Consider the following 24,176-nt stretch of genomic DNA (forward strand, 5'->3'; position numbering starts at 1 on the left):
ACTGTGTTTAAAAAATGTATTTAGCTACCCCTTGTAGTACACTATGGGTTCAAATGTAATATAAGTAGTATCTAAATACATTTTTAAACACAGAGATAGTATATTAAAAGCACTTTTCAGTTCATATTTCATGGTGTCTCAAAATAGCACAGTTGAGTACACTTAGATATTCTTAAGATGATCTTAAGTAGTATTAAAGAAGAATTTTTTGTATATTACGTACAAAATTAGTGCATGAAAATAGAGCACTTTAAGTATATTACAGAAGTGTACTTTTTTTCACCTGGGTAGACTATGCTAACAAAAATAATTTATTTCATTCATGAAGGACATGACAGAATACATGACATATTTGTAACATGATATGATCAGTACTAACCACAGATAAAAGCTGTGAAATCAAATCATCTGTACAATATCTTACATTTGCATTTAGCAGATTTATTCATTCCATGTTGGTTCAAACAAAGACAGTCCAGGATAAACCTGATATGAATCTACGGTTTAATCCAACCCCACAAATCCAGTCCAAACCCACGGTGGACCACAAAATATACAAGGCTTCTTTTCAAAATTCTAAAACTAATTTGTTTATTTGTCAGGTTTATCTGCAGCTTTCATCTTATTCTTTCGCCATCTCAGAGATCTCCACTCCGCTGGAGTCTGTGATCTTCTTTTCTAGTTTAGTGATGCGCCTCTTCAGTTTCCCTTGTGTGGTCTCGTGTTCGGCTAACAGGTGGGCATAGCGAGTCTGGAATTCATCCAGAACGCTGATGATCTTCACCACCTTTTCCTCCATGTCTTTGGGATCGGGACCTTGCTTGGCCACCTCCAAATCCAGAAGATTGTCCTATGGATAAAAATCATAAAACATACAGTTATGCTGACACTCTACATCAGTGATCCCTAGTAAATCATCAAATGATTTAAATTGAGTTATATTAACAATCTTCATGCTAAATAAACAATAAAACCAGTCCCAGCCTTGTTTCCATCCACCTATTTTTATTGAAATTTTGGGATTTTGCCAAGATGCGCATAAATTCTAAAAATGCACAAAAAAACGTATGCGTTAAACTGAGGCGAATAGATTTTTTATCTGATAAGAAGCCATGCGCATAAACTATAATGGACACCGAATAAATTCCACACAGTGCATCAAAAATGTCATGTGACTTTATGGGATGGGACAGCATAGCTGGACCAATCACATCACAGCATCTGAAATGTTGTTTTGGTCGCTCTGAAATGCCTGAGCTAAAGTGGTTCGGTAAAATGACTGACTTACATGCCTGCTTTCCCAAACACCCGCTTCTGAACGCAAAATAACATGCCCGTGTTTCATCTGCCAAAGACCCACAGTGGCTTCTCCTACTGCAGCATCTTTCATTTTTCTTAGTGATATTTGGCACCAAATTATCAGGAAGTTACAATATTGTTCTCTTTGACTCACTGAATAGAAATGCTACTTCATTTGCAAATGTTTTATGCCATAATCCAATTTTGCACAAGTTCAATTCACAGCTTTGGATGGAAACAGTAGCTGGACACCTGGGGCCGTATTCACAAAACATTTTATCTCATCACCACTAAGAGTTCTCCTAAATAGCAGTAAAAGTTCTTAGTTAAGAGTTTTCTCTTAAAACCTATTCACAAAGCTGCTGAGACCAGCTTGTACTAAGGAAGAGACTTAAGTCTTAAGGTGTGTTCGACATCGGCTGCGGCTGGATGTATCCGATCAGCGAGATTAGCCGCGTGCAGGCGGGGAAGAGCTGAAAACGGAGACGTGAAGTCGGACACTTTCTGCTTCCCGTAGTGACGCTTGCACTGCGTTTGCATCGGTTTGCATACTTTATCACAGCTGAAGTGAAATAAATGCAATATTTGACTAATACACTGATGTTTCAGAGACCTTTTCATTCAAAACTTTATGTACTGCTAACAGCTTTTTACAAGAATAAAGTTCAACATAAGCATATGTTATTTAAATAATGTAGTGGTTTATTTTGATAAACATGACACAATACAACATTGCGACTACATGAAAAGAGCTTTAACTGTTATAAAAACACAGATTTTTGAGCTTTAGTGGAGCTGAAGGCATGACAATAAACACAAAACACACGTGATCGTTGTCATGCGATGAATCCGGCCAATCGTGAAACAGCTGTGTCGTCATCAGCGCTCGTGCAGCTCCTCTTGAGAAACTGCGCTGGCTAACTCAGGCAGCTGATTTTGAATCGCTCTCGCGGTACTTTAAAGCCATACGTCACAGTCACTGTTACGGATGCTGGTGCAGAGAGACGAGGCAGATACGGATTTCCACAATACATATAGATCTTTACTTAAACAAGGCAGGAACACCAACATACAACGTTAACACAACAGAGAACGGACCAGGAGTGAAAGGAGTGAGTGCCATATAAAGGGAGTGCTAACAATAGAGTCCAGGTGCAGGTGATGAGTGCTGATGAGGAGCAGACGAGGGAAGTGAGTGCAGGTGTGGAGAACAGGAGGATGATGGGAAATGGAGTCCAGGGGAACAAGGGATCCGTGACAGTACCTCCCCCTCCCGGTAGGCGCGTCCTCGCGCCGTAGATGTAACAACCGGGAGGGGGGCCGGCGCCCTGGAGACCTCAAACCGGAGCAGGGGGAGGAGTAGACTGGAGTGGAGGTCTCCAGGGCAGGCTCAAAAACCATGGCGGGTCAGGAGCCGTGGGCAGCCATGGCGGGTCAGGAGCCGTGGGCAGCCATGGCGGGTCAGGAGCCGTGGGCAGCCATGGCGGGTCAGGGGTCCTGGGCTGCCGAGAAGCCATGGAGTCCAGGCAACGCTGAAGGTCCGTCGGACCATGGCGACACCGGCGGTTCCGCCGACCGAGGTGTAGGCAGGGCTCCAGAAGGCCGCAGCGGAGGCAGGGAGAACACTCAACAAAGGGAGAACAGGAGGGAGTGAAGAAGCCAACAGAACTGAGGGACAGAGGGACGGAGTGAATACGGAGGAGTGAAGTCCTGAGGTGAGGGCAGGCTGATGGACGACCAATGTTTGACCGGAGGAAGGATGGAGACTGGTGAAGCTGGTGGACTGATGGGCCATGGTGGAGACGAGGGAGGTTGGAGCCAAGGTGGAGGTAATGGGACCGAGGGCCGAGGTGGAGTACTGGATGAAGGGGCTAGAGGTGGAGGTGACATGTCGAGACAAATGAGAGGAGGTGGGAGAGGGAGGCAGGGAGGGAAAACAGTCTTTGAGCTGGAGACTTTTATAATAAAGTTCATAATATGAGCAGCTGGCTCGGCGGCGGCGGCTGGAGCGGCAGGCTCGGCGGCGGCGGCTGGAGCGGCAGGCTCGGCGGCGGCGGCTGGAGCAGAGGGCTCGTAGGCGGCGGCTGGAGCAGAGGGCTCGTTCATCCCCTCAAATATAATTAAAATCCCCACAGGCACTGGAGCTGGCTCTGTGGGGACTGGAGCGGGCTCTGGAGAGACTGGAGCGGGCTCTGGAGAGACTGGAGCGGGCTCTGGAGAGACTGGAGCGGGCTCTGGAGAGACTGGAGCGGGCTCTGGAGAGACTGGAGCGGGCTCTGGAGACACTGGCCCGCAGGAGACTGGAGAGACTGGCCCGCAGGAGACTGGAGAGACTGGCCCGCAGGAGACTGGAGAGACTGGCCCGCAGGAGACTGGAGAGACTGGCTCGCAGGAGACTGGAGAGACTGGCTCGCAGGAGACTGGAGAGACTGGCTCGCAGGAGACTGGAGAGACTGGCTCGCAGGAGACTGGAGAGACTGGCTCGCAGGAGACTGGAGAGACTGGCTCGCAGGAGACTGGAGAGACTGGCTCGAAGGAGACTGGAGAGCGCTCGCCCTTCTTCCTCTTCCTCCTCTTAGGTTTACCGGACCCAGCGGAGATTTGTGGGCCCGGCAGGACACAGGGGGAACCTTCGCTGGAGGGGTATGCGGAGGAGGACGGAGGCTGACTGACTGGCACGGCCAACCGTGTTTCTGGATGGCCTGGAGACAAACACACATCCTGAACCTGTTCCACGAAAAATTTGGACTTATTCAAAAACAAAATTAAATTGATAGTTTCGCTTAAGGAGAGACGAAAATCAGGTTCGTTTAAACGGACAGTGTTGTCGTCCAGACCATCCAGAAACAGGGCAATCAAACGTGCTTCAGGCCAGTCAGACAAAAAAGCAAGCTCAGCGAACTCCTCCACATACCTCTCCAGCGAACGACCCACCTGTAAGAGTCCAATGAGCCGCTCACCAGCTGTCCAGGATGAGAGAGGCATGGGAGAAGTTGGAGCCCGGGGGAAGAAGGAAGCTTCCATCTTTTTTCTTTTTTTTTTTTCTCTGTGGAAAATCCGGTAGTTTAATGGTCCGTTCTTCTGTTACGGATGCTGGTGCAGAGAGACGAGGCAGATACGGATTTCCACAATACATATAGATCTTTACTTAAACAAGGCAGGAACACCAACATACAACGTTAACACAACAGAGAACGGACCAGGAGTGAAAGGAGTGAGTGCCATATAAAGGGAGTGCTAACAATAGAGTCCAGGTGCAGGTGATGAGTGCTGATGAGGAGCAGACGAGGGAAGTGAGTGCAGGTGTGGAGAACAGGAGGATGATGGGAAATGGAGTCCAGGGGAACAAGGGATCCGTGACAGTCACATGACGTCAGCGCTGTCTCATTTCTTACCGGCATGCACTGCTTCAAGTCAGCCGCCGATCGGTCTTTGCGGCACTGCATCAAGTCGAACAAGCCTTTAAGCTAAGAGTAAGGGGGGGGTTGAGCTCGTTGCTATGGATTATGCACACAGTGATTGGCTGATGGGGGAGGAGTCAGCGATTTAATCATAGAAATATTGTAGAATGAGGTATCATGTTGCCATATTAAAATAAAGGTTTTAAAATGTAGGTGTCACATGTCTGGTGTTTCTGTTTGCCCTGTGACCTAGTTTCTGCCTGTCAGTTAATTATGTAATTAGTTTCCACCTGTGTTCATTATCACCCTCATTAGTTCCTTTGTTTGAGTTGTGTATATATACCCTGTGTCTTCCACCCATTCCTTGTCCGTCCTTCTTGTTGTCAGATGTCTATATTTTGTTTTCGTGATTAAACTCTACTCATTATATACTCTGTCGTCATTGTGCCTTTTGATACACACTGATTGTAACAGTAGGCTAAGTAGTGATGTCCAAATGAAGCAACGAATCAGTATTGAACCACTTCATCAATTGTTTTGAAAATGGGTTCATTCATTCAAAGCTTCGTTTCAGTGACATCTAGTGGCGAAATTGTAGATAGCAATATAATGTCTGTATAAGTATAACTAGGGTTTGTGTGAATGATGTAAATAAACCAGCCACAAAATAAATAAGCCAGGTGCAGTAGGATAACCAAGGTATAATAAAGCACCTTATTAGGAGGACTGATCAGATAAAAATGTTCCCACATTGGAGAACAGGTTCTCTTCCTAGCTGGCTCCATGATGATGATCAAACAATGCAGTGATAATAACAACTATGCAAACTCCTAATACAACAAACCCACATCTTGTGCATCATTTTGGGTGTCTATATAGTCCTATTACGCACCTAAAAAGCTGCTGAAGCGTGCGCGCAGCAAAGTCTCGCGTCATGAAGCCTCTCGCGATGCGAAGCAGTATCGACTGGTCTGAACCACTCGCGTGATTCACTTAGAGAACTGAAGCAGTTGCTGCTTCGGACGTCATCGGTCACGTGTGTTTTTCCGCACCAAAACAAGCTCCGAAGCAGTAGTTCAAAAAAAATGCTGCTCCGAGTTCGAAGCTTCTGTCGGAGCATCGGTGTCAGACGGTCATCACTAAGGCTAAGTGTCACTAATTAAACTAGTATATACAGTTAATTGTGGACCGCCTCTTCAAAATCTGCATCTCAAGAGAATAAAGATTTCAAGTGACAAATTATGTTTTTGGGAGGAAAACATTCAAACGGTCTTTCTAATCAGCTCAATACACAAATGAGAGCCGACTCGCCTATAGTTACTCCACCACCCTGTCCCTCCACCCAGCTTAGATTTTCTAGTAGGGCTGCACGATACATCGCATGATATTGTCACATGCATTTCGTCAGTAAAGCCGGTTCCCTGATTACCGCTAAATCACCATCACCTGCTTTCAAATGGAGCGGCATTTAATAGACAGAGCTGTAGTTCACTGACAAACCATGCAATATTGCGTTCATATCGCAGATGAATCTCCTTCGATAACGAATGCGATATTGCGTGGCTTCTCAGTGATCTACGGCTCTGTCTATTAAATGCCGCTCCATTTGAAAGCAGGTGATGGTGATTTAGCGGTACTCAGGGAACCGGCTTTACTGACGAAATGCATGTGACAATCTCATGCGATATATCGTGCAGCCCTATTTTCTAGCAAATTTAGACTCCAAATTATTTCATAAAATATATGTTTTGTATAAAATGGAAAGTGTTTAGTTCACTACATTTGCAGTAACTTTTTTACACTTTCATTTTTTTTAAAAAGTGCTTTCACTTCTGCAATAATATGATTCTTAAAAAAGAAACCAACGTTGAGTTAATTTATTTTTTATTACATTTGTAGTACCAGAGGTATATATCATCTTAGACAGGAGGGAATTTGAATTACTTGGCCTTGGATTCAAAAGGGTTGAGAACTGCTGCTCTACACAGAGATCAATGCATTACTCTGAAAGGGCCTCATACCTTCATCAGGATTTGTCTTCCCTTCTCCTCTAGCATGGCCTTGGCATCTGGATACTCGGTCAGTGCCTCCATCAGGTCATCTTTGGAAAGGCAGAAGAGGTCCGAATAGCCAATGCTGCGGATGTTGGCGGTTCTGCGATTCCCTGCCCTACTGCCCTTGATGTTGAGGATGCTGATCTCTCCGAAGTAACTGCCGTCACTTAGCACCACAAACTGTGTGATGCCATCATCGGCCACCACCGCCAGTTTCCCTTCTTTAATGATGTACATCTCACGGCCGATATCACCCTTCTTGCAGATGTAGTCTCCAGGGCTGTAGACCTGCGGCTGAAGCTTCAGCACCAGCTCCACCAGCAGCCCGGCCTCGCAGTCTGCGAAGATCCGCACCTTCTTCAGAGTGTCCAGGTGGACGCTTATAGCGATCTCTGCCCTCAGCTTGCCTGGCAGGTAATTCAGAACTTCTCTCTCATCTACTGCTTTCTTGTTGGTCCACAAGTAATCAAACCATTTAATGACCCGTTTCTCTAGGTCTTTGGTGACCTTTCGAAAGCTCATGTACTGCTTAATAGCATCGATGCGAGCCTGGAAATCTGCTCGTGCCGCGTTTGCGTTCGTGATCATTGAACCGACATTACCGACAATGGTGGCAAAAATCAACACGCCCACCAGGAAGTCTGTTACCACAAAGAAGTACTCAGAGTTCTTGACGGGTGGTGGAGTTTCACCAATGGTGGTGAGGGTCAGGGTGGACCAGTACATGCTGTACGCGTATTTTCTCACCAACCGGCCATACTCTGGATCTGTAATATCCGGGTACACGAACCTATCCGCTCCAAAACCAATGGCCTTGGAGAACGAGTAATACATGCAGGCGTTCCAGTGGATGATGATCACGATGTACATGACGAGGTTGGAGATTCGGAACAGATTTGGAAAGTTAGTCCGTGTTTCAGTGCGCTGGAAAAACTCGAACAAGCGATTGATCCTCAGTAGCTTGTTCATGCGAATCTCTGGGTAGTTCAGCCCAAAGTAAAAGTAGAAGACGTCAGTGGGAACCATGGAGGCCAGGTCCAGTTTGAACTGGAGGCTCTTCATGTAGCGATCGCGAAGCTTCTTCTCATCTTTCACCAAGAGACCCTGCTCCAGATAACCTGAAAAAACAAACAAAGATTTCAACACGCTCAGCATTCATTAAGGACATGTCTCATAATGGAGCTGGAACTCACCTGTCCTGGTCCTGAACACCATGTCACACAGATACACCACATCAGATAAGAAATCCAAAATGAACCAGTAAATCAAGAAGTCCTCCTGCAATTCCTCAAAACAAGCTCTGAGAGAGAGACAGACAGAGAGAGAGAGTCAAGCTGAGATCCACATCTTCCTGAAAAAGTAGTTCAAGATCCTGCTACAGAATTAAACAGACTCAAAGTCTATATTGTAGGGCAGGGATGAGCAATTTCAGTCCTGGAGGGCCGCTGTCCTGAAGAGTTTAGCTCTAACCCTCATCGAACACACCTGGACAAGCTAATCAATGTCTTCAGGAATACTAGAAAGCTACCGGCAGGTGAGTTTTGATCAGGGTTGGAGCTGAACTCTGCAGGACTGAAGCTGCCCATCCTTTTTTTAAGGGTCTGTTTTTCAGTATAAGTTTTGCATCACACGGGGAACCACTTATGTGTTGAGTTTTGGACATTCAAGTTCACCACAATCTTGCTTAAATTTTTTGTATGACCTTGTATGACCAAAACTCAATACAATTGCTAAGACCAGAGTGTTGTTTTGAGACGTATTGCTCCTTATCTGTGATATGACAGAAAGATCAGATACCTTGCTATGATGAGGATCCAATTATACATCACAGGACATGTGATCACAAACAGCCAGTGGTAGTACGTGTTTCCTGCTGGATCCACGACTTCAATCTCCTTTGGTCTGGAACAAAACATTGTGGAATATTTAGATGCAGAACAGCACACAGTATCTGTATCACCAGACACACATCCCATCTTCTATAGAGCACATTAGTGATCGTCCACTTTATCAGCGGCGCCGGTTCCGAAAGTATTTTTTCCATTCATTTCTCCGATTGGGTTTGCAAAAATTCTTTGTTAAAGCATTATAAGCCATGAGAAAAAGTATGTTGAGAGTTTGGGGAGATCAACTGGATTACGTAATTTGCAATGCTACATGAGAGTGGGCGGAGCTAAAGAGCTCTTTTGGCACATTTAACGAGTTCGTTTGCCCATATAATCTTTAGGGTATTAGGTTAGCTAATTTGGCTTGCTGTCCACTGAGGAGGGGCTTGATGAAGCATCTTCAACTCGAGCTCTGATACACCCCCCAGTGAATAAATAGGATGTGATTACATAGGGCAAGGTACCTGAAATGAAGGTGGAGTTTGGGGAGGTGGAGGGATGCTGAAACAGCTGAGACTGAAGAGAGGTAGGCAGCTGCTTATAAACTCTGGCTGTTGATTGGAAGATTAGATGGGCTCGCTCTTCCCTAAATTACGTTTAGGAACTTCACTTAGCTTTTTTCCGACTCTGATTGGTGGGATTTTCTGTACAGCATCATGGGTAATGTAGTTTTTCATCATGTATTCCACTGTTAAACATGATTATTTAGAAAAATAAGTTGAAATATAGGAGGCTGACAACTTCAGCAGAAGCAAATAGTATCAATTAACAACCTCATAGCTCACAGTAAAGTCTGTCTATATAGGTTTTTAAGCTATCATTGAAAATCAATTTCTCTATGGAGAAAATGAATGGAGTTTTTTGCTTCAGGAACCCTACTGTTTTACTCTGTTGTTGAAACAAACGTCATTCTGTTCGGTGCTGCTCTAGTTGCACAGAAATTACATGCTTCAATTAAAGGTGCAGTTAGCGATTTCTGAGAAACCAAACGAAAACAAACACGCCCCTACCCAAAATGATCACACCTCTATCTTGATAGCCCCACCTCCAAATTCACAAACACCCTATGCAACACATCCTATGCACCTCCCCCCTAATGATTGTATACACGCCCCTTACTTCTGATTGGTTCAATTGTGTTTTGGTGCTCTGTCCGATCCACTTTTTAATAGTGTTTCTCAGAAATTGCTTACCGCACCTTTAACAGTAACAAAGACACAAAGATGCAGGAATGACTGACTGTAGATGAACCTACTTCTCTTTCTCCTTTTCTTTCTCTTTTTCTTTCTCCTTTTCTTTCTCTTTTTCTTTTTCTTTCTCTTTTTCTTTCTCTTTCTCATCTTTTTCTTTTTTCTTTTCCTTCTTTTCCTTTTTTTCTTTCTTCTCTTTTTTCCTGGAATAACACACACATACACACATATTAGATCATCATATGGGACTGAGAATGAAACAAATATTTAAAAAACACCATCTTACTCTTTCTTCTCCTTTTTTTCTTTCTTTTTCTTCTTTTTTTCCTCTCTGTGAATATAAAGACAAATACAAATTAAAGGGGTTGAAAGCACCTTGTGCACGTGTTACAATGACAAATATAAATGAAATATGTAGTGTGTGTGTGAGTGTGTGTGAGAGTGTGTGTGTGTGTGTGTGTGTGTGTGTGTGTGTGTGTGTGCATGTGTGTGTGTGTGTGTGTGTGTGTGTGTGTGTGTGTGAACTCACTCTTCATTGTTATTGTTGGTGTTGGTGTTGAAGTGAGTTCCAGCATCTGTTTGCTTTTTTTCTCTTTGGAGAAAAAAAAATCAAGTAAAATCAATAACCAATAACTTGTCAATCATTTACCAATAGGAGTGTGATGAGACAGGTATCTCACGAGACGAGACTCTAGAATGAGTTCACGAGACGAGACAAGACAAGATTTTTACACACTATTTTTAAGAAATCCTCAATGGCGAAATACATGACTAGAACAAATATTCTGCAGGTGTCTTTAAAATGTTTTAACTAATCATCGTAATGAATGTCATTTCAGTTCTACTTTCTTAGTATGAATTATCATATGCAGTAAAAGACAACAATACTCAAGTACTGTAAAAGGTTTTGCCACAAACTCAACTGACTGACTTCTCTTCTGTATTATTTCAGTCCCTTCAGGCCTTACTGTACATGATTTATGAGCTTCTACAACTTTTGACCTCCTAACTCCTTTCCCCAAACTGATCATAAAAACAGTATAAATAAAAATAGTAACACTTTATAATAAGGTCTCATTTATTAACATTAATGTATTAACCAACATCAACTAACAACGAACAATATATGTGCTACAGTATTTATTAATCTTTGTTTATGTTAGTTAATAGTCATTCATTGTTAGTTCATGATAGTTCACAGTGCATTAACTAATGTTAACAAATGAAACCTTACTGTTTGTGCTTAATAGGATTAAGAGAAAACTGTACAGTTATTCATTTTTATGGTAACAGTTTACAATAAGTGCAACCAAAGTGCAAATAAGACCATCTACGCTGCCCAACTTAAAATAGCTTTCATATTGAGAGATATTTGCATTCATCAGGGAGCCGCTTTCAAAATGCGGGGTATTGACATCGCGTTTGAATGCGCATTTGCGTTTACTTTCACTTTTAGCGATTGCACGTAACTCTGTAAATATGGAGCGGTGGCAACCGTTATCCAACTGAATTAAATGTTTTTTATTTGAATACAAAGCGAAACGCTTCAACAACATCACGAGACTACTTTTCGCCTCAACGAGAAATCTCGTCACATATTAGTCTCGCAAGATCTCATGCCACGAGATCTTGTCACACCCCTATTAACCAACCACTGATTTCTAACTGAGATAATCCAATTATCTATCACTCATAATGCATCACTCACATAATGTCCTCTGTGTCCACGGTAACCTGCTCCACCCCCTCTACGAGAAATCTGGGCGGGACCAGAGGCCTCACTCGTGCAGACATGGCAGCTGATTGGTCAGGCCACCTGCCCGTCACACACTTTGCAGAGATAGTTTAAAACAACTGAGATTTAGATTAATTTCCATATGATACACTATCATAAAGTAGTTGCATTAAATGTGTCATTTTAATTCCATGCATCTTGTAAATAGCCATGTCCCTAGAACCAGATTCCATGTCTGGGGATTGGGTCGCCAAGGCCCCCGCCTTCGGCTGCTGCCAAATCCACACTGCACTGGCCCCTTACGGTCCCTCCTGCAGGTGGTGGGCACAAGGGAGATCGGCCCCACGTTGCTTTTAAGCCCAGCCAGGGCCCATGGGGTTAGACCCGGCCACCAGGCGCTCACATTCGAGCCCCAACCCAGGGCCTGGCTCCAGGGTGGGGCCCCGGTTGCGCCATACTGGGTGACGTAACGGACCTTGTTTTTTTTCTCATGGGGCTTCTCAGCGACCCAATCCCCAGACATGGAATCTGGTTCTAGGGACATGGAATGTCACTTCGCTGGGGGGCAAGGAGCCTGAGTTTGTGCGGGAGGTTGAGAGGTACCGACTAGAGATAGTTGGGCTCACCTCCACACACAGTTTGGGCTCTGGAACCCTGGCTGGACTTTCCACTACTCTGGAGTTGCCCGTGGTGAGAGGCAGTGGGCTGGTGTGGGTTTGCTTATAGCCCCCCAGCTTAGCCGCCATGTTTTGGAGTTTACCCCAGTGAATGAGAGGGTCGCTTCCCTGCACCTTCGGGTCAGGGATAGGTCTCTCACTATCGTTTGTGCCTACGGGCCGAATGGCAGTGCAGAGTACCCGCCCTTCTTGGAGTCTCTGGGAGGGGTGCTGGAAAGTGCTCCGACTGGGGACTCCATCGTTCTACTAGGGGACTTCAACGCTCACGTGGGCAGCGACAGTGACACCTGGAGGGGCGTGATTGGGAGGAACGGCCCCCCCTGATCTTAACTCGAGTGGTGTTCTGTTGTTGGACTTCTGTGCTAGTCACGGTTTGTCCATAAAGAAAATCATGTTCAAGCATAAGTGTGACCATCAGTGCACGTGGCACCAGGACACCCTAGGTCGGAGGTCGATTTTGTGGTTGTTTCATTGGGCCTCCGGCCATATGTCTTGGACACTCAGGTGAAGAGAGGGGCGGAGCTGTCAACAGATCACCACCTGGTGGTGAGTTGGATCCGATGGTTGGGGAGGAAGCTGGACAGACTTGGCAGACCCAAACGTACTGTGAGGGTCTGTTGGGAACGTTTGGCCAAATCCCCGGTCAGAGGGACCTTCAACTCCCACCTCCAGCAGAGCTTTGACCAGATCCCGAGGGAAGTCGGAGACATGGAGTCCGAGTGGACCATGTTCTCCTCCACCATTGTCGACGCGGCCGTTCGGAGCTGTGGCTGTAAGGTCTCCTGTGCCTGTTGTGGCAGCAATCCTCGAACCCGGTGGTGGACACTGGAAGTAAGGGATGCTGTCAAGCTGAAGAAGGAGTCCTATCGAGCCTGGCTGGCTTGTGGGACTTCTGAGGCAGCTGATGGGTACCGGCAGGCCAAGCAGACTGCAGCCCGGATAGTTGTGGAGGCAAAAACTCGGGTCTGGGAGGAGTTTGGTGAGGCCATGGAGGGTGACTATCGGTCAGCCTCGAGAAATTGTGGCAAACCGTCCGGCGCCTCAGGAGGGGGAAGCAGTGCACTGCCAAAACTTTTTACAGTGGAGGTGGGCAACTGTTGTCCTCAACTGGGGATATCGTCGGATGGTGGAAGGAATACTTCGAGGGTCTCCTCAACCCCACCGACACGTCTTCCTCTGAGGAAGTGGAGGCCGAGGGCTCAGAGGTGGACTCATCCATCACCCAAGCTGAAGTCACCGAGGTAGTTCAGAAGCTACCTGGTGGCAAGGCACCTGGGGTGGATGAGATCCGCCCTGAGTTCCTTAAGTCTCTGGATGCTGTGGGGCTGTCTTGGTTGACACGCCTCTGCAGCATCGCGTGGCGGTTGGGGACAGTGCCCCTGGACTGGCAGACCGGGGTGGTGATCTCTCTTTTCAAGAATGGGGATCGGAAGGTGTGTTCCAACTACAGGGGGATCACACTCCTCAGCCTCCCTAGGAAAGTCTATGCCAGGGTACTGGAGAGGAGAATTCGGCCGATAGTCGATGCTCAGTTCCAGGAGGAACAATGCGGTTTTCATCCTGGTCGTGGAACACTGGACCAGCTCTATACCCTCTTCAGGGTGCTGAAGGGTTCATGGGAGTTTGCCCAACCAGTCCACATGTGCTTTGTGGACTTGGAGAAGGCATTCGACTGTGTCCCTCGCGGTACCCTGTGGGGGGTGCTCTGGGAGCATGGGGTCCGGGGCCCTCCGCTAAGGGCTGTCCGGTCCCTGTACGACCAGAGCAGGAGCTTGGTTCGCATTGCCGGCAGTAAGTCAGACCTGTTCCCAGTGCGTGTTGGACTCCGGCAGGGCTGCCCTTTGTCACCTGTCCTGTTCATTTTCTTTATGGACAGGATTTCTAGGCGCAGCCAGGGGCCGAAGGGAGTGCGGTTTGGGGACCATAAGATCTCGTCGCTCATTGCAGATGATGTTGTCCTGTTGGCTCCATCAAACCAGGACCTTCAGCATGCACTGGGATGGTTTGCAGCCGATTGTGAAGCGGCTGGGATGAGAATCAGCACCTCCAAGTCCGAGGTCATGGTTCTCAGCTGGAAAAGGGTGGTTTGCCCCCTTCAGGTTGGTGGAGTAGTCCTGCCCCAAGTGGAGGAGTTTAAGTATTTTGGGGTCTTGTTCACGAGTGAGGGAAGGATGGAGCGGGAGATTGACAGGCGGATCGGTGTGGCTTCTGCAGTAATGCAGTCATTGCACCAGTCTGTTGTGGTGAAGAAGGAGCTGAGCTGTGAGGTGAAGCTCTAAATTTATCGGTCAATCTACGTTCCTACTCTCACCTACAATCTACGTTCCTACTCTCACCTTCTTGACATTTATTCAACAGTGCTTTGATCTGCCTGCATTGACACTATTATTTAAGAGCTGCTGTGCAGCCAAATTATGTACCAGTTATCAATGTAAAGCTGCTTTGACACAATCTGCATTGTAAAAAGCGCTATATAAATAAAGGTGACTTGACTTGACCTATGGTCATGAGCTTTGGGTCATGACCAAAAGAACGAGATCCCGGATACAGGCGGTCAAAATGAGTTTCCTCCGCAGGGTGACTGGCCGCTCTATTAGAGATAGGGTGAGGAGTTCAGAGCAGAGCCGCTGCTCCTCCACATCGAGAGGAGCCAGCTGAGGTGGCTCTGGCATCTGTTCCGGATGCCATCTGGACGACTCCCTGGGGAGGTGTTCCGGGCATGTCCCACCGGGAGGAGGCCCCGGGGAAGATCTAGGACACGCTGGAGGGACTATGTTTCTCAGCTGGTCTGGGAACACCTCGGAATTCCCCCGGAAGAGCTAGAGGAAGTGTCAGGGGAGAGGGAAGTCTGGGCATCTCTGCTTAGACTGCTGCCCCCATGACCCGGCCCCGGATAAGCGGAAGAAAATGGATGGATGGATGGATGGATGGATTGTAAAAAGCCAAATAAACTCAACTGAGGAATGTTTTTTGATTTTAATAATGCTAAAATTGTGTTAAAAAGAAGAAAGACAATATGAAACACTGGATTTCTGTTATGCTGAAACTGTGACAGTAAAAAATACCAGTGTGTCATAAATACAAACAACTCAGTGATAGTGAAGCCGTTACTTTCCTTTACTTTTTAATTGAAAGGACAAAAATAAAGTGTAACTGAGTCAGTAAAAGTGTAACGACTCACCTGACTGCCTTCACACACCTGAGCACGGCACTGATGTCATCATCACAGGTACGCCAACAAACACATGAACTCATTCTCTCTCACACACTTTCTCTGTTGAAAGGCAGAACATTTGTAAAAAAAAAAAAAATCCTGAATGGTGTTAATTTTGTTCAATATTCCCAAACGATCTCAGACCACGAAAGGATTTCAAACAGGCACAGTAGGATTTGGGATTACACAGGATAGTCACTGGGTCACTCTCTCTCTCTCTCTCTCACACACACACAAACTCACACACACATACGTGTTAAACACATGAGACCAGAACTCAAAACACAAGATCGCAGAGACAAAACTGATGATTTCAGGTCTAGTACTTACACAAATGCAAACTTTTATTCTGATTCTGCATATAAACAAGACTTTGGTAAATTGCCGTTGTTCAAAAGAGGCTGTACAAAAGTGTCTCAATTACAGTTTTTCCATTCCATTCTCTGAACAAAAACAACACATTCTCACTCACTAAGGCCCTGTTTACAGCTGGTATAAAGATGCGTTTTGGTCACAAGTAGACGAGGGAGACACATTCCTGTTTCCACCTGCTGTTTTAATCCGTCTCTTTTGTCCACTTTCGACCACTTCTGTCCTGATTTTCTCGAGGAGAGGGTCTATCGGTGGGTAATTGTACAGGCTTTTTTTAGATCTTTTCATTTAATGAACAAAAATAAGATTGCACAGTTTGCATATGAACGTGTCCGGAGATAATGGAAAAACATACGGAGAGCAGCAGCTTTTGTTTCTGCTCTGACAGCCGCAAGACTGGCCGAACGCCGTGAGTGTGTGTTAGAAATCAGGAATGGTGAGAGAACATTGTGCTTGGTACATTTTTTGTCTTCAAACCAAACGGGTCTTCAGCTGACAAAGTTTAAATTTCATCTAGCTAGCATGCATTTACCTTACGCGTTAGGTCAGTCGGTGGAGAGTGGTGGGTCTTTCAGTGGCAGTTTCATCACATTTGACCACATGAGCGTTTACACTACGAAAATAATCCGGTCAAATGCGTTTTTGACTACAAAACTAGACAAGCTCAAAACATTTTACACCTGTGTTTAGTGTCGTCCACCTGTGATCTGGTCGACCAAAAGGCATCTTAATACCTAAAACACATTTTGCACTGTGACGCACTTGAGAGCCAAAATTGACTCAAAATGTTGCACTGAAAGTTGATGCCAACAATCTGAGAGGAAGAGGATGAGGATGAGGAAGAGCGAGGTGTGGAGTGTTGTCAAGCTGGATCAGCACACCAGAGGGTTTTTCCCATCATTCCCTGTGATGTGGACAGTCCTCAGGCCGGACCAACATTTGAGAACAGATGTTCTCTGAATGTAGTTTGAAGATTTGGTTTTGTGCTTTAAGAAAAGTGGATGATGGAAAAGTATTTTAGCAATTCAGAAAAACTGTAAATGGACACAGAATTCTGAGGCATTATTGACTTCATGAGGAAACAGTGAATGGATCTGTGTGTGAGTGTGTGTGTGTGTGTGTGTGTGATGTTCACCTTGAGTGCAGCAGGTTGACAGATTATCCGTCTGATAATATGCCTGGTCAGCTCTCTTGACTAATTACCCATAAAGCCGTTAATCCTGCAGCGCTCAGGTTAACTCAACACTTCATCACATTAAAGACTCGACCGGCAGAAACAGATACAGTCACTTCACATTACACCATCATCACATTAAAAATAAATGTTATTAACGCATGTAAATGCACATGTGAAAGTATTATTATAGCTATTGTTAATAGTTATTAATTTAATACTGTGGATCTGCTTTTAAAGCACATGTGATCAAACACTAAAGGAATCTATATTTTAAAAGAACATGTATATTGCTGTATTATTATAGAACAAACACTCGAGTTACACAGATACAAATATGAACCTCTAGAGTCTGAACCCTGAAGAAAATACACTCATTTCTCATTATGATTGATTCTGAGAGATTAAAACTAGGACATTTACTGCAGGAACAAACTGTCATCAATAAATAAACTTAAAATTAGTTGAGGACGACAGGAATCCGGGTGGCACCAAACGTTAATGTAAATAAATGAAGCCATTGAAGGTCAGAGGTCACCGACTCCGAGCGGAAATATAGAGTTCTCACAGAACCTCACATCCCGACAACGACAAATCAGCATTTCCATCTAACTTCAGTGTTATTAAAAGGAAAATAATAGAAACGTGATAAGCAGAATTAATTTCTCATTGGTCTTGTTTATCTGCTAGTGTGTGTTTGTGTTCAATAATTCACATCATCATAGATAGCCTTAAAGGCAGACTATAGTGTATATGATTTTGATTATCATTTTTGCTAGATGGAGTATGAACATTTGAACATTCCGTCAATGTAAGTCTATGGTATTTTAATATATATACACATATACACACTACCGCTCAAAAGTTTGGGATCGGTAAGATTTTTAATGTTTTTAAAAGAAGTTTCGTCTGCTCACCAAGGCTACATTTATTTAATTAAAAATACAGTAAAAACAGTAATATAGTGAAATATTATTACAATTTAAAATAACTGTGTACTATTTAAATATATTTGACAAAGTAATTTATTCCTGTGATCAAAGCTGAATTTTCAGCATCATTACTCCAGTCTTCAGTGTCACATGATCCTTCAGAAATCATTCTAATATGCTGATTTGCTGCTCAATAAACATTTATGATTATTTTCAATGTTGAAAACAGTTGTGTACTTTTTTTTCAGGATTCCTTGATGAATAGAAAGTTCAAAAGAACAGCATTTATCTAAAATACAAAGCTTTTGTAATTTTTACACTAACTTTTAAAAGTTTAGGGTCAGTAAGAATTTTTTTTTTTTTTTAAGAAATGAATACTTTTATTCAGCAAGGATGCATTAAATCAATCAAAAGTGACAGTAAAGACATTTATAATGTTACAAAAGATTAGATTTCAGATAAACACTGTTCTTTTGAACTTTCTATTCATCAAATAATCCTAAAAAAATATATTGTACACAAATATTTTGTACAGTTGTACACATTAAATGTTTCCTGAGCAGCAGATCAGCATATCAGAATGATTTCTGAAGGATCATGTGACACTGAAGACTGGAGTAATGATGCTGAAAATTCAGCTTTGATCACAGGAATAAATTACTTTGTCAAATATATTCAAATAGAAAACAGTTATTTTAAATTGTAATAATATTTCACAATATTACTGTTTTTACTGTATTTTTAATTAAATAAATGCAGCCTTGGTGAGCAGACGAAACTTCTTTTAAAAACATTAAAAATCTTAGTTATCCCAAACTTTTGAACGGTATTAGGGTTAGGGTTATATATATATATGTACACTTACACACACACTCACACTCCAAGCCAAAAATGGCAAAATATTTAATAGTCAATCATTTTAATCATTTTAAGCCATGTGGGTAAACTGCAGACAGCTCTTTACAGGAGAAGAGTCAGTGTTTTCCACTCAACGTTAGTGGCTTCAAACAGTTCATGAGCAGCTGAAAAATGTCTCCCAGTTTAATCTGAGAACAAATATTCACTGTAGGGTTCAGATCTGGACTCTGATCAGGACAAAACACGAGTTCTTGCTTGTTTGGACAGGAGCAAAAATATCATCCGATCATTAATCTTTAGATAACTTTTCATTTGTGGGAAGCAAGTTATTCTGCAATATTCTCCTGTACTGTGAAGCATTAAATGAAGCAGTTCACCAACACCAGCGGCTGGAAAGAGATGCATTTATTATTGCATTTCTCAGCAGATTTTCACAGACTCGTATATAATGTGACCCATATTCTGTCTTTGATGCTTTTCTGAGACAGCAACGACTTTTTAAGTAGTGCTTAAATTTTGATGATTTCCTGACCAATAATTTGTGGAGAATTAAAAGCTTAGTGTTTAGCCATTTTGGACTTGGCACATAATTATTTCTTTTCGTCCAGCAGTGAATATATATATATATATATATATATATAAGGTTTATACGCAGATTAGATTTAGGAAACACGATGACTGTTGTCACAGGAAAGAATTTCATTACAATAATCTGGAGCTTAGAAGAAAACTATCATTCAGTCAGTTGTGTTGAAATGATTGAATAAGATAATCTGAGCTGAATAATGAGAGTTCGTCTTCTGTAGAGCTGATTTATAGTTGAAATTAAAGTTGTAATTATAACTGAAATTGATTCCAACTTTTTTAAAGCACCTGTATTGTATAAATCAGTACAAAACAGTTTCCACAATTAACTGAATAACGTTCAAATTTTCTGATATCAAATAAAAGAGAGAGAGATCCGTGTTAAATGGACATCACTCCTCTGGTGTCTCCTCAGAGTCCCTTCTTTCTCAGAATGTCTGTCCGTGTCGCTGTTTCTGTGGCCAGAGTTTTCCCCAGCTGCCCTTGAGGGTCCGGCGGAGCAGCAGTCTCCAGGGCGGAGGTGGTGACCGGAACGTGGAGGTGTCCTGGGTCGGGAGCGGGAACGGGAGCGGGAGCGCTACCCTCCATCACACCCATGTTGGGCGATTCCACACGGACGGGAACCATATAAACCACCTGAGAAAACCAGATGCGGATCATGAGCTGCAGTCACATCTGGAGCAGTTTCCATAAACCATCAGAAATCACGTGCGTCAGGTCAAAACTGAAGCTCTCAAAAATAAAATCACAATGATTGCTTCGTGTGATAAACAGAGATGATGTACACTAAAAGATTTTCTGCTAATTATCTGCTCTTGTGCTCCACAGAAGAAAGAAAGTCTTCCTGGGTTTAAAGTGTGTGTGTGTGTGTGTGTGTGTGTGTGTTTTACCTGAGCAGCATCTCCTTCCTCTGAGCTGCCTGAGTCTGACTGAAATACAAATAAAGTAATATCTTAAATCAGTTTGTAAGCAGATTTTTTTCCTTGAATCTGTGATGAAATTTTGCGAACATGCTTACTATTATAGCCTGCTGGACAAATGAAAACACCTAAAACACACAAGAAACATAATGAACCTCTACAAAGACACATTAGCACATTAAATGGCTTTGTGTGTTCTGCTAAAATAAATTTTGTGAGTTTTGACTTGATTTACAAAATGTCTAATGAAAGAAGACTGCAAAATGATTAAAGGAATAAAGGAGTCATTCATTGACCTGCAGAGGGACATTTGAGGGGATGAAATTCGACATCTGCAGGGAAAGAGCGAGGAATCAAGAAACACATCAGGACAGAACAGGGTCCAATACTGCGAAAGGGCATTTAAAGTCGAGTTGTTCTGTACCTGCCCCTGCAGAACTGGAGCCTCAGACGGGAACTGGTGAAGAATAGGGGCGGGGCTGGGGGCGGGGCCGGGTTTGGGGCCACGGCCTGGCTCCGGCTCCGACTGGAGAAATGCGCTGTTTGCATTCAAAGGCTTGGACAAACTTTGAGAACTGATCTGCACAGAGAATCACCAGTGAAGGAAAGCAGCAGAAAGGGTTAAAATCTACATTTGTGTCCTTTCGGTTCCTCTCGACGCTCACCTTACTGCTGTCCGCCTGTGGAGTTTGGTTGTGTTGTGTGTTTCTCTCAGTCGTGGTCACTGGTATCAGAAGCATCTGAGGTCCGTACGCTCCCGTCCCCGATACCGGATACAGCAGGAGATTGAAGCCTCCGAGAACTGGGAACTAAACACACACACACACAATCATTTTCACGCGTTTCTTTAGCAGACACTGCAGTATCTGAGAGTCTCTCACACACCTGCTCTGTAGTCAGAGGAAAGATTCCCCACACACACACCATCAGTAAAATCTTCTGCGTTTGTTCAGATCTGTAGAACATCATGATCCCGTCTGAAGCGCTCTGATCTCGCAGGTGTGAGCAGGTGTTCAGGAGCAGCTGCATTTAAAGAGCAGACGCAGACGCGCATCATGCCCGAGACGCTCTGTCACCACTCTCACACACACACACACACACACACACACACACACACAAACACAGGCATCGTTTCAGGAGGACTTTACATCAATTAAATCAATTACAGCTCTTGAAAATGTTTTTAAGCTCACATTAACAGATCACGTGCACTTTTTCAAAAATAAATACAGTTTCATGTTTTTATGATTTGAGTGATGAATGTTTACAGTTACATTATAGAGGTTGAAACTGAACACACACACACACACACACAGACTGCAGATAATCTTTGAAATAACAGCTTGTTTCTTTGTCTGTCTGTAGCATGTGTCATGTGTCTGAATAAGTAAGACACACACACACACACACAGTACTGCATTATGTTCAGTGTGTCTTTAGCGTCCTCCTGTGGTCCATCAGCGCCGCTGACCGATGACTGCTGACCACACCAGAGACACACAGCAAAGAACGCAGAAAGACAAACACAAAAACACACATTAAAGGCCACAGTCTTCACACACACATACAACATGATATTATTTATATCTGTGTTTGAGATTAGGACATAGAAACCTGGTTTTACAAGTCATTCATTCAAGCACACAGCAGAAGAAACGAGAGTCTGAGATATGAAGAGATGCTACAGAAACACTGGCACAGACCGAGGTGCTCCTCAAACACACTAGATCAATGCAAAACATCAGAAACGGACATCGGATCGTGGAAAACTGGAAAGCAGATTTACAACACTCTCCCATCCCTTGTTCTTCTTCAGCTCAATGTTACTGCCCTGAAACGCTGATTCTTTTTAACTTTTAAAATGTGTTTGTGTTCCAGTTTAACATGATCACAAACGTCACTGGTGTGGATTTCCATGTCAAAAAACACATCCATGACCAGCATTAACAGATCAGAAACATGCTTTTCATTAAAACGTCAAAAATAGGGGAAAACAGCGGTAGGTTGTGGGGCCGGGCGAGGCCTGTGTTCCAGACTGAACTGTAATTACAGCAGAATCCACACCATTCACAGACACACTAAAAACACGGACACATGCCGCAAAGATGACTTAGTACAGCTGGATCGTCAGATTTAAGGGATCAAGCTAAGAAACACACATTGAAACTTAAATAACACACAGCTGAAACACTTCACATGCTTACATTGCTAACCTTCACACACTCCACTGAAGAGAGTTACACAAATGATTTTAAATTAATATATAAAATATAATTTTAGAAAATATTTATAAAAAAGGAAAACAGCAGAATGTTCTATGAGAAACTAGTTAGAGACTGGATTTGAGATAAAATTTCATAGACAAAATGGCAGTTTCTTAGTGGCTATGACTTGAAAATACACTCTAGAAATTGCTAGTTAAGTGATGCGGCATATTTTAAAAGCAATCTCTTATTTTATTATAGAAAATGATGCCTTACAAATTCCATTTTTTTACGATGATTTTGAGACCGCTAATCCTTTGGGATCCAAAAAAGGTATACGCACATTAGGTGCAATCTATTTTACTTTAAGGAATTTCCCCCCAATATTTAACTCCTCATTGGTGAATATTCATTTATGCGCTCTCTTTCTTCACAGGATGTTAGGCGCTATGGTTTTAATTCTATACTTGAGTCTTTAGTAAATGATTTAAAAGTGCTTGAGATTGAAGGGGTTAAGGATCCAGTGTCTGGAAGTTGTATTAGGAGTACTGTTATTCAAGTCACTGGGGATAATCTGGGCTTGCACAGCTTGCTTGGGATTCTTGAGTCATTTGGGGCTCAATATTGCGGTCGTTTTTGTCTTCTTGAGAAACATCTCTTTCAGTCGGTGTTCTGTGAAGACAACCCTGAGCTTGTACTAAGAGATGCATGCTCTGCACTGTGAAACATTAACTCCCTCGGGTCGGCGGTCACACCGGCGATCACCGCGGTTTTTTCTAACCAGTGTGAAAGAGACTCAAAATACTCTGTCAATGTTGCACATACAATTAAGAGCTATACACCATTTTAATCTGTGGAATATCTTCTTTTATTTGTGTACACTCAGAGTAAAATCAAAATGTTGTGCTTTTTGTAAAATAAAGAAAACTAACATGATGCGTGATCTCTCCTCTCCCTCTGAATGAAGTCCAATCTGATATTTCTCAGAAAATGAACTGTAACTTAGTGAATACTAATCACAAAAAAAATAGACTTATGTCTAAAATAGAACGTTGAAATGTCAGGTTTTAAATCGTGTAAGTCAAATTGAAAACAAACATTCTGTGTTTATGTAATCTGTATGAAAAGAGAGCCATGTCAGAAGTCTGTGATTCAGCTCATTACCCGCTAATATTCAGACACAAATTCAGAGGCAATACATGCATTCATCGTCTCAATCGTGTATTTATTGTCTTGAAAACTGTTTATCTAGATGTTAAAGCCATGGTTAGCGATCTCTAGAAGACATGTCGTTAGTTCCCGGTTCTTCTTCTTTATATGAATTTGTGGAATAAAGGTGCACAGAGCACCCTCCGGCTGCAAGTATGAATTGAAAACGGTATCCAACGTTCATAATGACGACAATAAATATTGAATAAATATTACTCCTCTGTATAGAAAATTGACATAAACAGAGAATCCATCAATATTTCTCCAAATGTGCATGCTTTTAAGCTAAAGGCCTATATGAAATGCCATAGAGGTAACATAACTGTTCAGACACTTTGCATCACAGAAATGCATTATATTTTAAAGAATATAATAGAATACCATTATTTTAAATTGTAATAATATTTCTGTCACAGTTCCCGTGTCTCCCGGACTCCATTACCCATGATCCTCCTGTTCTCCACAC

General features: G+C 43.3%; 2 protein-coding genes across 2 annotated transcripts; both read right to left on the reverse strand.

Moving 5' to 3' along the window:
• Window positions 1-622: 622 nt before the first annotated feature.
• Window positions 623-11,624, reverse strand: LOC137008840 (cyclic nucleotide-gated channel alpha-1-like). Its single transcript, XM_067370556.1, has 7 exons — window positions 11,539-11,624; window positions 10,360-10,422; window positions 9,896-10,033; window positions 8,552-8,656; window positions 7,948-8,054; window positions 6,722-7,872; window positions 623-850 (listed from the first exon to the last, which is right to left on the reverse strand). Exons 1-7 carry the CDS (start codon window positions 11,622-11,624, stop codon window positions 623-625), a joined length of 1,878 nt encoding a protein of 625 aa, XP_067226657.1.
• An 8,164-nt stretch (window positions 11,625-19,788) lies between these two features.
• Window positions 19,789-21,545, reverse strand: si:ch211-149b19.4 (uncharacterized protein LOC100149596 homolog). Its single transcript, XM_067370557.1, has 7 exons — window positions 21,183-21,545; window positions 20,963-21,106; window positions 20,722-20,877; window positions 20,594-20,629; window positions 20,396-20,425; window positions 20,268-20,306; window positions 19,789-20,013 (listed from the first exon to the last, which is right to left on the reverse strand). Exons 1-7 carry the CDS (start codon window positions 21,324-21,326, stop codon window positions 19,789-19,791), a joined length of 774 nt encoding a protein of 257 aa, XP_067226658.1. The 5' UTR covers window positions 21,327-21,545.
• Window positions 21,546-24,176: the final 2,631 nt, after the last annotated feature.

This window comes from Chanodichthys erythropterus, chromosome 20, assembly GCF_024489055.1.
Source record: "Chanodichthys erythropterus isolate Z2021 chromosome 20, ASM2448905v1, whole genome shotgun sequence".
In the NCBI taxonomy this organism is placed as follows: Eukaryota; Metazoa; Chordata; class Actinopteri; order Cypriniformes; family Xenocyprididae; genus Chanodichthys; species Chanodichthys erythropterus.